Source organism: Kryptolebias marmoratus, linkage group LG1, assembly GCF_001649575.2.
Source record: "Kryptolebias marmoratus isolate JLee-2015 linkage group LG1, ASM164957v2, whole genome shotgun sequence".
NCBI lineage: Eukaryota > Metazoa > Chordata > Actinopteri > Cyprinodontiformes > Rivulidae > Kryptolebias > Kryptolebias marmoratus.
This window is the reverse complement of record NC_051430.1, coordinates 34505448-34518402: the sequence shown is the minus strand read 5'-3', so window position 1 is coordinate 34518402 and position 12955 is coordinate 34505448. Positions and strand designations below refer to the sequence as shown.

The following is a 12955-nucleotide window of genomic DNA, read 5'->3' as shown; positions in this document are numbered from 1 at the left end:
CGCCCGCTTCACTGCAGACGCTGCACCAATCCGCCTGTCCATCTCCCGCTCCATTTTTCCCTCATTCGTGAACAAGACCCCGAGATACTTAAACTCCTCCATCTTCCCCGACCCGGAGAAGGCACTCTACCCTTTTCCAGCTCGGATTTGGAGGCACTGATCTTCATCCCGGCTGCGAACCGTTCCAGTGAAAGCTGTAGATCACGGTCTGATGAAGCCAGTAGGACCACATCGTCTGCATAAAGCAGAGACGCGATCCTAAGGTCACCAAAACGGATCCCCTCAACACCTTGGCTGCGCCTAGAAATTCTGTCCATAAACGTTATGAACAGAATCGGTGACAAAGGGCAACCTTGGCGGAGTCCAACTCTCACCGGAAACGAGCCCGACTTATGAATGCACTAGATGTTAGGAAATATCCCTCTAACCCAATCCTAGCTCTAATTTTAAAAGCAAAAATCAGCCTTTTGAAGAGGTAAAAAGCAGCTAATATGGTATTCATATGGGATTTCCTACATTTGGCAAACATTCAGACCAAACTCTGAGCTCATTTTGAAGTTTAAACTGTCTTCATGACAAGCGAACTTCAGGAATTTAGGAACAAAAGTAAATTTAGTCAACTGAGTTTGCTTCAGAAGCCCTTTTTGTGTCGCAGTGATGAGTGAGGACCAGTGTTGGCTTTGTGACGAGGTCAGGTTAGGTCTGATTAAACCAAGAACTCCAAATGTCACGTTCTGTTGGACTCCTGAAGTTTTTGCACAACATTTTTATTGGTAAAGAATGCATCGATCACAGAATGCAGAAGTGTGCACATACAGTGTTTTGGGGTTTAAATTTGTACAAAATGCCAGTAATATTTGAGCTGCTACCTTGGTTTTAGACCAAAATCACTAGAAATTCAAAAAACGCTACTTCAAAAATACAATACCAAACTTTTCAGCTTTGTCTCATCATAGGTTTTCATGAAAAGTAGCTTCTTTTTATCTCTTTGTAACAATTAAGACAATTAAATATGTGATTGGGAATTATTTTTAAATTAGATTTTTGTAGATTTTGGTGTTCCATGACCCCAAGTGGGTTCCAACCCCAACTTTGGGAACCACTGACCAACAATACCAAACCAAAAAATCCAATTTTGTTCAGAATAGCACTAAAACTTTTAGCTCACAAGCTGAAATTATACACCGAGTAAGTTTAGGGAGCATAAGTAACATCGATGGGACCGACCTGTGTAGTTGTTGGTGATGATCTGAGTTTGCAGCTCTGTCAGAGCCTCTGTCGGCCCCTCGGTTGGTGCTTCTGTTGGTGTCTGGGCTTCAGTCTGCAGGTCTGGCTGCACCGGGACCGTTGTGCCGGCCCAATCCGTTGGCAACGTGGTGGCGCCGCCGACCTGCGAGTCCTCTGAGCTCACGGTGGAACCCCTCGCCAGGAGCAGCGAACAGAGCAAGGGGCACAGCAGCATCCAGAAGTGGCTGCCAGCACTTTCTCCACCTGGTCCTTTCTTCAGAGGCATGGTGACTAAGAAGAGCTCTGCGAGAAGAAAAGAAACTCAGCGCCTCATGATCAGCCACGAAATAAGAACCTTCTCGTTCCTGACTTTGCTTCTCCTCAGACACTTTAAGAAAGGAAGTAAACTCCGTCTGTGATCCTGTCCTGGTCTTAGATGTAGATCCAGCTGTAATCTGTCTGCTCTCTGCTCACTTGCTGTTATTTTCTGTCCTGCCTCCTCCTCCTCTTCGTCACTAAGCTCACTCATTCGCTCCGCTGCTTACTCTCCCCTCGCTGATATCCAGCTGGGCTGACTGAGCTCTTGCATAACAGCAGCTCGTTTGCTGAGCTGTAACTCATGCAGCCTTAAGTCCTGATATTCCTGGCCGCTTCCCGTTCCCTCTCCGACCTCTCCGTCGCTTCCTTCTTGCAGATTGAGTGACTGCTTCCTGCAGGACCAAACATTTGCTCTTGGATTACACAGATTGTTGCGAGATTCATCAAATATAGAAATATGCAACTCATCATAAATGACTGACTCAAATCATGGGAAATCTCTCCTTTAAACCAGCTACCATCTAAAGACAGTATCTCACTGGGCTGCAACTGTTGGGAACTAGTTAAAAACACAAAACTGCAAAAAAAAGCTAAAAAATTGTCACTTGGAATCACACTGAACAACACGTTGGAACAAATTCCCGCCAGAAACTCAGGCCAAAATTCCCAGTGTTTGCATACAAATCAACATAAAAGTACATCTCTAGTGCCCAAATGATTTGCACAAGTTCAAAATGCAACACAAGCGCGAGATCCTGGGATCTGTTCCAGGAGAACCTTCGTAAACGTTCTGAGACATTTTGGAAGCTCCCTCGGGAATGGCGCTCACGATGTGTCTGTAGTGAGACACTTAAGGTCCGGTTTACACAGAATAATGACCTCACCTAAACCTAAATGACCTGGAATGTCTCAGGATCACAGCTAATTTGGAAAACATCTCTCAGTGTGAAGGAAATCATGACGCTGCTGACACCGCTTAGATGCTGTCCTGTTCTCTCACCACACTCTAAATGTCGACCATCCGAACCCGTACTCCCCTGATAACACCTGCTTCAGTACGACCTGCTGAAATGTTGTCAGGACACAACAATGTGCTAAAAGATAACGGTACACCAACACAACGCTACTGCCATGTGTGGGCGTGACAGGGTTGTGGCCTAGGCTCGAGGTCAGCGTGACCAACCCAGCTTCAACCAAATCACAGTGGTGCATGTGGGCGCCACATTACGGACCTGCTGCCACCACCATGATTAACCGCCATGACCTCGCTACTGAAGCTTTGCACATGCTCCAAACCGTCACCGATCTGTCGCACTCTGTTATGATCTATCATCTGTCAACTTGTCATGCTCTATTACACTCCGTTACACTCTGTTACACTTTGTTACGTTTATCACACTGTATCACCCTCTCTCACACTCTGTTACACTCTGTTACATTGTATAACACTCCATCATCCTCTATTACACTCCGTTACACTCTATTACACTTTGTTCTGTTTATCACACTGTATCACCCTCTCTCACACTGTGTCAAGCTCTGTTACACTCTGTTACACTTTGTTCTGTTTCTCACACTGTATCACCCTCTCTCACACTGTTACACTCTGTTACATTGTATCACACTCCATCATCCTCTATTACACTCTGTTACGTTTATCACACTGTATCACCCTCTCTCACACTGTTACACTCTGTTACATTGTATAACACTCCATCATCCTCTATTACACTCCGTTACACTCTATTACACTTTGTTCTGTTTATCACACTGTATCACCCTCTCTCACACTCTGTTACACTCTGTTACATTGTATAACACTCCATCATCCTCTATTACACTCCGTTACACTCTATTACACTTTGTTCTGTTTATCACACTGTATCACCCTCTCTCACACTCTGTTACACTCTGTTACATTGTATAACACTCCATCATCCTCTATTACACTCCGTTACACTCTATTACACTTTGTTCTGTTTATCACACTGTATCACCCTCTCTCACACTCTGTTACACTCTGTTACATTGTATAACACTCCATCATCCTCTATTACACTCCGTTACACTCTATTACACTTTGTTCTGTTTATCACACTGTATCACCCTCTCTCACACTCTGTTACACTCTGTTACATTGTATAACACTCCATCATCCTCTATTACACTCCGTTACACTCTATTACACTTTGTTCTGTTTATCACACTGTATCACCCTCTCTCACACTCTGTTACACTCTGTTACATTGTATAACACTCCATCATCCTCTATTACACTCCGTTACACTCTATTACACTTTGTTCTGTTTATCACACTGTATCACCCTCTCTCACACTCTGTTACACTCTGTTACATTGTATAACACTCCATCATCCTCTATTACACTCCGTTACACTCTATTACACTTTGTTCTGTTTATCACACTGTATCACCCTCTCTCACACTCTGTTACACTCTGTTACATTGTATAACACTCCATCATCCTCTATTACACTCCGTTACACTCTATTACACTTTGTTCTGTTTATCACACTGTATCACCCTCTCTCACACTCTGTTACACTCTGTTACATTGTATAACACTCCATCATCCTCTATTACACTCCGTTACACTCTATTACACTTTGTTCTGTTTATCACACTGTATCACCCTCTCTCACACTCTGTTACACTCTGTTACATTGTATAACACTCCATCATCCTCTATTACACTCCGTTACACTCTATTACACTTTGTTCTGTTTATCACACTGTATCACCCTCTCTCACACTCTGTTACACTCTGTTACATTGTATAACACTCCATCATCCTCTATTACACTCCGTTACACTCTATTACACTTTGTTCTGTTTATCACACTGTATCACCCTCTCTCACACTCTGTTACACTCTGTTACATTGTATAACACTCCATCATCCTCTATTACACTCCGTTACACTCTATTACACTTTGTTCTGTTTATCACACTGTATCACCCTCTCTCACACTCTGTTACACTCTGTTACATTGTATAACACTCCATCATCCTCTATTACACTCCGTTACACTCTATTACACTTTGTTCTGTTTATCACACTGTATCACCCTCTCTCACACTCTGTTACACTCTGTTACATTGTATAACACTCCATCATCCTCTATTACACTCCGTTACACTCTATTACACTTTGTTCTGTTTATCACACTGTATCACCCTCTCTCACACTCTGTTACACTCTGTTACATTGTATAACACTCCATCATCCTCTATTACACTCCGTTACACTCTATTACACTTTGTTCTGTTTATCACACTGTATCACCCTCTCTCACACTCTGTTACACTCTGTTACATTGTATAACACTCCATCATCCTCTATTACACTCCGTTACACTCTATTACACTTTGTTCTGTTTATCACACTGTATCACCCTCTCTCACACTGTGTCAAGCTCTGTTACACTCTGTTACACTTTGTTCTGTTTCTCACACTGTATCACCCTCTCTCACACTGTTACACTCTGTTACATTGTATCACACTCCATCATCCTCTATTACACTCTGTTACGTTTATCACACTGTATCAAGCTTTGTTACGCTTTCTCACGCTCCATTAAGTTTTATCATGTTCTTTTTAAACTCTCGTGCTTTATCAACCTTTGTCATGATCGTCTGTCATGACCTAAACAAGCTGACTTTGTTACCTGCCAGCTCTCTCCGGTATCAGTGAGCAAACATCTGCATTTCCCCACTGAACTGCAGCGGCGTCTGTGTGTGCATGTGCAAGCTTCCTCATGTGGGACTGTGAGTGCCAGAAGTGGATGTTCAGGTGTAATGTGATGACCCACCAAGCTCCTGTTGATAGCTCTCTAGTCAGAAGGTCCATGCAAAAGCTGTGAATAATTGATGCACCTTGGACCAAAAATAGAAGAGAGCGATGGAAAAGAGAAAGGAAAAACGGTAGAGTCAGAAAAAGAGAGACGAGCAAACAGGCCGAGCATCGATATGAGAGGAAGGAGCACAGAGAGTCAAAGTGAAGATGAAGTGAGATCCAGCTCTTTCAGTGTGTGAAAGCAGCCGTCTATCAAATGTTAGCTCTATAAATGGAGGCGACACAGACTACATTATTTACAGCCACAGCTTTGCCAAAATGGACACAGGAAAGGCTTTAAAGTAGTGAGCCATGACTTTCTTTAAGCTGTCAAGTTATATCTAAACTTAAGAAACAGCAAAACATCTATTTTAAGAGTGTAAATAAAAAAAACGAGCAAGGGGACAAAAAGAGATGCTTCCTAATTTAGTTTAATTGATGACAAAAACGGTTGCATGTCTTGAAACCAGGTGATGAAAAATTTATGTTGAATTGTTTTATTAGGTGGGTGTGTCTTATTCCTCCAGTCTAATGAAACAAATCAACACTAATTTTTCATCACCCGTCCTCAAGACATGGAAACTATTGAGAAAAAACACTATTTTCTCATAAAAAACACAAAATACTTTAAAATCAGATACAGTTAGGTGTCTTATTTGTCCTGTCTAATGAAACAATTCAACATTAACTCTTGGTCAGACATTCACACATAAACATAGTTTATTTATTTTTTGTTTCTGTGGTTGTGTGTTTTGGAGTTTGCATCATTCGTGTGTTTGCAGCGCCTTTAGCCGTTTGCTGCACGTTTGTACCTGTTGGCCATTGTATTTTAAACATCCATACAGCGTTAATACATTATTGAGCAGACTTAGTCTTTATTTAGCATTTCACTTTTTGAACTACTTAACTGGTCGTGAAAGAAAATCTGTTTCCCAAAAAATGCAACAGAGGTCTGCTGGGTGAGAAATAAAAACTCAGAAATAAGAACTTGTTCTTACTTTTGAGTGTGTTAATGTGTTTCTCTTGTTGTACAAGTAATGTGGAACAAATTAGTCAGATTATGAGGATAGGAAAGTGTTTTTTGTAAGTATTTCCATCAAAACTAAATGCAAAATACATCTTTATGATCAGTTACTTTCATTGATGGAGGTTAAATCTTATCACTGGGATTCCATTTTATGTAAAAGACTGTCTTTATAAATTCTAATCTGATATACAGTCAGTGGCCACATTATCAGGTCTATTTATTCAATGACTGGTAACACAAATAGCCAATCAGCCAATCAGCCAATGACATGGCAGCAACTCTGTGGCGTGGTTGTTGGTGCCAGACGAGCTGGTCTGAGTATTTCAGAAACTGCTGATCGACTGGGATTTTTACACACAACCATCAATATTTGCAGCAACTGAGTGGTCCTAACATGTCAATTTGGATCAAAATCTCTGAGAAATGTTTCCAATAAATGGTTGAATCGATGTCACAAAGAATTAAAACAGTTTTGAAAGCAAAAGAGGATCCAACTCTGTAAAGTTGCCGGTGAGTGTAGATATAAATGCTACTTTCTATGATTTTTCCCCTCAGAATCTGTAGTGCTTTTGTTTTGGCGGTGTCCCCATTCCAAAGTATTTTGGCAGCATTTTTATAATGTAAATTTTTGAAAAGAAAGTCAAACTTATGTCTTTTAAGGAGATCAAGCAATACATGCCCTCCATCTGATTTTCAACCAATCAAAAAGCAATACAAGCTAGAAGGACTTTATGGTGTCCGAATTAATTTTTGTCATATAATATGTCATAACACAAATGTTATTATTGTTTTTACCTTGTTGATTCTCCTTTGTTTGTTATTTATTTGGCTAAAATTTGTTCCAGTGTCACTGTGTTCTTTGTTCTACTACTTTATATGTATATTACTACTACTTTTAGCAGTTTGGTATTTGTATTTTCTGTTTTTACAAATATAGTTTGGAAGAAAAAAATGATGGCACAGTCGACATAAATTATGGAAGCACTGTGCATTGATGGCAGAGTTTACTGTACATAATAACATTTTTACAGTAGTTTACTGGCATCAATCTACAATTTTGATTTCTGACCAAGTACTTTCAGTACACCAGTAAATTGTCACCAAATCTCAGGGTTTTGTAACTTCCCAGACTGAAAAAATCTCTGATTGGATCCATGTTTCCTCTGACTCCTGCTGTGACAAACCTTGTCCGACCCAGACGAAGGGAAGACGGGGATTTGAGGGGCGATAAGACTCGTAACATCTTGTCCAAATCTCTGAACCCTGTTGGAAAATCACACTCAGCAGGTGGCTTGTTGAAAACAAACCAAATCAAATAATTATCTGTTTAATTCTAACTATAACACCTAAATGACTTGTTGGAGTGTAGCCTAACCAGAAATTATTACTTTATTAATCTCTGGAGAAAAAGAAACTGGGCAGAAATGAATATATATATATATATATATATATATATATATATATATATATATATATATATATATATATATAAAATACCTAATCTGTAGTTTAGGGTTTTACTTTATGTGCCGATCCCAACTGATTTCTCTCATCTGAAACAGTGAACTGACAGTTAATCTGCTCTCTGAGGATTTAGAGGAAGATTTGTACTTTGAGTGACTCTTCGCAGCTTTGAGGTTCATTTGAAAGTTGCCAGATTAGATAGACTGGGAGACTTAAGGACCCCTGCAGTTTGATCATTTCCTCTTGATTTATGCTGCAGGACTGGACTTCGGTTGGGATATCGGTGTCTAAAAGGTGGTTGGCCAACAAAACCTACCAAAACAATCAGTCAGTCTAATTCCAGTGTGTGCAGCAAATAGCAGAAGACTGATTAGTTCCTCCCTTGATTAATAATGGGACTTAATTTGCCTTGCCTTATAGACACACTTTCTGTGCAATATTGTGATGTTTGTCTCAACAACATACACCTGAACATCACACACAAATGAATGTAGTAACGCTTTAATAGAGGTGCAGAGCTCCATCTTGTGGCTGGCTGATGTTACTGCAGATTAAACTCAAATTCAGTCTCAGAATACAGCTTCTCTGCGACTCTACACACATTTGAAAAGCATCTTAACCATCTTAACGGTCACTGAAGGTTTGAGTATGATCATGTTCACATTTTAAGTCTTACATTATCTGTGTTTAAGTCTGTCTGCCCAAATATCTACAGTTGTATATAAACAGCTGATCTCTTCATCAGCTGATCATGTCATTAAAACATCCCTCCCAGAAAAACACACAAACATCAGGGATTCAACAGGATTTTCCTGGATTCTGATCAATTAATTTGAATTAAACACATATCATAGTTGCTCTCCAGTTTGGATCTTTCTCTCCATCCTCTCAGCTGTTAGATTGTAAACACTGATCAGTAAACAGCTGGAACTTGTTATTTATTAGCTAACCTGAACATTTCCAGGCCTCCTCTTGATGCTCAGACACAACTTCCTGCTGTCTTTCAACCACTTTGAAAAGCTTTCTTTCCTGCCTCCATCTTTATTTTTCTGCCTCTCCATCTTTAGCTCTCTGTCATCAGATGACAACACGACTCACACAAAAACAGTGGAAGTGGGCGGGGCTTACGGCACATTTAGCCGCCAAAATCACCAGATTTGTCGCTAGTCGCTTTAAAAAATGCTAGAGGGATCTGAAAACTCGCTAAATATAGCGTTAAAGTGACAAAAAGGCCGTGTGTGTGTGTTTTTTTTTGCGTGAGAAATACAAAGTGTGGCGTGTGAGGACCAAATGTGGGACTTTTGGCTGTCCTGCACAGGGTGATGCGGGACAAGGGACGGGACGGGGGGGGCTAAATGTGGGACGGTTGGCAGGTATGGAACTAAACTTAGCAAACTTTTAATTATTTTTTCCCAACACACCAAAGTACAACATATCTTGTCAAATAAGTCCATGACAATAAAGAAAACCCAACAACCACTGATGGTCAAGGATTAGATTGGCTACAAATCATTTTAATAATTAAATAGGATTTAATTGATTCTCCTGTTACTAAACATGAGTTTGATGAAAACTTTGTGACAGTATTGCATTTACAAATGTTTGAAAGTCTGATCCAACTGAGTGACAAAGCTGTTCCAGTTTCACCAGCAGGTGTCAGTAGTGAGCGATGGATGAAGCATCAAGTAATGAAGCTTTTTGCAAAGCAAAGTGTTGGAAAGCTTCGTTTGCCCATCACTAATATAAACCCAGTGGGACTAACAGCTCCTTTCGGGTCTTTACGGACAGGAGGCTCCACCATTAATATTTTTAATAATAATGTACTTGTACTGAGGGGTCTCTTTTGAATGACAGACGTTTGCATGACGTCAGTATTTGCTTGCTCTCTTCTTCTATCTTAAACTGAGCGTGACTAAAGCAAGACTTGTTTGCCAAAACCCGGGATCAAACCAGGGACCTTCAGATCTTCAGTCTAACGCTCTCCCAGCTGAGGTATTTCGGCCCACAGAGTGGCACATGAAGCAGGCTACGAACGGAGCTTTGTCAACTCGCTCAGGTATATGGGCGTGCCGACTGCACCCAAGGACTTCAAATCCACAATGGTGGCTAAGGAGGGACGAAAGAGTCTTTATGCAAAGCGTATTATTGGTGTGTGCGGGTTCCATGGTGTAATGGCTAGCACTTAGGACTTTGAATCCAACTATCTGAGTTCGAATCTCAGTGGAACTGTTGTTTGGTTGTAGCCTTTTGTTAAATAAAGAAAACTTCACCTTAATTGGTGGGTCTCAATTAGTAAAAATGGGGAAAAGCTGTTTTCTCACCTCTGGTTTGGTCCAGACACAGCTTTACGTTCTCCCAGCTGGACCGGATTCCCCGTCTTCCTCTTTCATCTTAAAAGGTCGGTAGCATTTGTGACTCTCGGGCGTATTTCTGCTAAATTGAGTTTTGGTTTGACCCTGATCCACAGGTGACCCTTGAAGCCGGAGGCCACAACCAGCTGCAGAGAGTGAGGAAACTGATTATGATGTTCATCCTGCTACAAGCGAAACGAATCACTCTGGTTTCAGCATACGCCAAGAAATGTTTTTCAAAATAAGAGCATATTAGATGTCACTGACAGAAAGAATAGATATCTGTTATATTATAGAAGAAAACAAATACTGGATACCATAATACAATAGAGACTCCATTATTGTTTGGATCTAATCAGTATGCAGAATAAAAGCATACTGTAAGGTAAATGAAATATCTCATTAGCCAATAAGATTGAAGTATTACCTGCAGCTGTCTGTTGTTCCTCTTGGTTGATGCTGATGGGATTTTGTCTCTTTCTGTCTGTGTTAGAGAAAGGGAAGCAGCGAATCAATCAAAAGACTCACTGTCCTCCCTTTTTGATGAGTGCTTGTTTTGAGGTCTCCTAAATATCAGCTGATCTCTTTGTGTGTGGGTGTGTGTGTGTGTGTGTGGGTTGGTGGTGGAGATGTCACCACATGTTGATGAGATGGAGATCAGTCTTGTGTTTAACGCAAACGGGAAATTAAGATTAATTAAAGCAACTTAATTGGGATTTACACACAAAATGTTGCTTAAAAATGCAATTAGGTAATTTATCAAACATGAAATAACTGAAAACAGTTATTTATCAATTTAAAACATTTGTAAAACAAGTTTAATATTTGTATTTCTCACGCAAAAAACACACACGTGGCCTTTTTGTCACTTTAACGCTATATTTAGCGGGTTTTCAGATCCCTCTAGCATTTTTTTAAAGCAACCAGCGACAAATCTGGTGACTTTGGCGGCTAAATGTGAGAAAGCACTCATTCTGCAGCGTACCGTAAGCCCCGCCCACTTCCCCCAACCACTGACAGCTGTCAATCTCCCAGCAGAGAGGAGGCCCGCTCCACTCCCCCTCGCCCCCTCGAGCACATGTTCAGATGTGTTTTTTTCTGACTTGTTGATAGATAGAAAATAGATTCGATCAGGACATTATCAAACCAAATTCTGTGTCAGTCATGTTCCAGATTCGCTGACCTGCCTAAAATATAATTTTGAATTACTGATTTGGATGAAACAATGTTTTAGGTCTGAAGCTCCCAAAAAGATGAGTGAAATAGCACAATTAGACATAAGATGGGGAAAAAATACTAGTTTTTAAGACTGTGTTGTGGTTGTATCCATGGTGTCACACGTCTCTGCTGCTCCTATGAATTTTCAGAGCTTAAAGTTTGGGAGCCACTGATCTAAAATAAAAACCTGCCTGGAAAATGTTTCTTTCTTTCACTGACCCAGTAAAGCCTCTAGAGGGCTGCATAAAATCACAACTCCAATGGGCTAAGTTATCTCATATACTCCGTCTTTACTGTATTATTACTGGTATAGTTGGCTGAAATCCGTTTTGTTTTTATTTCTTTGCATTTAAATTAAGTAGCAAATAATTATTTGTATTATGATATATTCTGCTGATCGTTTTTCTCCAGTGAACGTTTTATGGTGTCTCTAAAAATGGTCAAAATGCTCTAACATGTGTTTTATTTGCCAATTTCTTTCTTTGCTGACTTTTTAAAAATGTGTCTCAGTTTCACTGAGTAAAATAATTAAAAAGTATAGCTTATAATTATTATTATTATTATATGTTATTTGGGTGATATTTAAAAAAAAATCACAGTTTCTAAACTTGCTATTATTATCTTTTATTTATGATTTTGTTGACAGATTTTGGGCCTATGGTCATTCATTTTCAGCTCTTGTAGCAAACAGTCAAATACATTTCAGCTATTAATCCATTTATTCATTATCTGTAACTATTTAATCCTGTCCAGGGTTGTGGGGAGTTAATTAATATCTTACCTGTTGCAGATAAATCTTTGAATGAGCTGAGTTTTGGAGAATTCTGGCCAGTCTTGAAAATAAACACTATTAAATGCACCTTTAAATCATCATCTGTTTCAATTTATGCAGTTATTTACAAAGAACTCGGTGGTTATTTGCACACACAAATAGCAGCAGCAGTTAGCTGTAGCGTTTTTTTTCCAAAATAAGAGTGAAATGCAGTAGTATTAAAGATGGTTTGCTGCAGTTGTTTCCATCTTTTACAGTGTAGCTTTGATCAAACCGTCCTCCCTCTCTGATTGGTCGGCTCCTGATCAGCGGGGGGCGGAGCTAATAATAGCCTCACCTGCGGACTTAACTTCAGAGCCGCAGGAGGAAGGAGACGGCTGGAAAAGTGGAAAAGAAAAGGAAGGAAGAACTTTTCGAAGTTGGGGTGTTGAGGTTTAAGGCTTTCCTTCCCGCCGTTCGACCTGAGGCGACTCTCGCGCCCGGTTCTGCCGACACCGAGTCCGGTTTGACCCAGTTTTCCCAGGTGACCCATGAGGCTGGAGGCCGCGGCCAGGATGGATGTGTTCAGGAAGCTGTGGAGGGCGAGGAAACTGATCCTTGTGGTGTTCATCCCGCTGTCCCTGCTGCCCCTGCCGCTCATCCACCCCACCAGCGTGAGTCCAGTGTGTGTGTGTGTGTGTGTGTGTGTGTGTGTGTGTGTGTGTGTGTGTGTGTGTGGGAGAGA

General features: G+C 40.5%; 3 protein-coding genes and 1 non-coding gene across 6 annotated transcripts in view; 2 read left to right on the top strand and 2 right to left on the bottom strand.

Annotated features, from left to right (window-relative positions):
* zgc:162331 (uncharacterized protein LOC793007 homolog) overlaps window positions 1–10762 on the bottom strand; it is a 25111-nt gene extending 14349 nt beyond the window's left edge. Inside the window, exons 1-3 of one of the 2 annotated variants that reach the window (XM_017431600.3) lie at window positions 10669–10762; window positions 10212–10387; window positions 1228–1530 (exon numbers count right to left, since the gene is read on the bottom strand). In XM_017431600.3, the coding sequence (XP_017287089.1) occupies window positions 1228–1513 (286 nt within the window). In that variant the 5' untranslated portion in view covers window positions 1514–1530; window positions 10212–10387; window positions 10669–10762. Of the gene's footprint in view, window positions 1–1227; window positions 1744–10211; window positions 10388–10668 lie in introns of those variants that run through there. The other variant, XM_025009456.2, reaches the window with a different exon arrangement.
* gas2l3 (growth arrest-specific 2 like 3) overlaps window positions 1–12955 on the top strand; it is a gene marked incomplete at its 3' end in the record, with an annotated part of 139261 nt that overhangs the window by 111608 nt on the left and 14698 nt on the right.
* Window positions 9820–9892, bottom strand: trnaf-gaa. Its single transcript has one exon. It is a non-coding gene; the product is annotated as a tRNA-Phe (tRNA).
* slc13a4 (solute carrier family 13 member 4) overlaps window positions 12596–12955 on the top strand; it is a gene marked incomplete at its 3' end in the record, with an annotated part of 29634 nt that continues 29274 nt past the window's right edge. Inside the window, 1 exon segment of the mRNA XM_037980019.1 lies at window positions 12596–12884. Coding sequence (XP_037835947.1) covers window positions 12762–12884 — 123 coding nt within the window.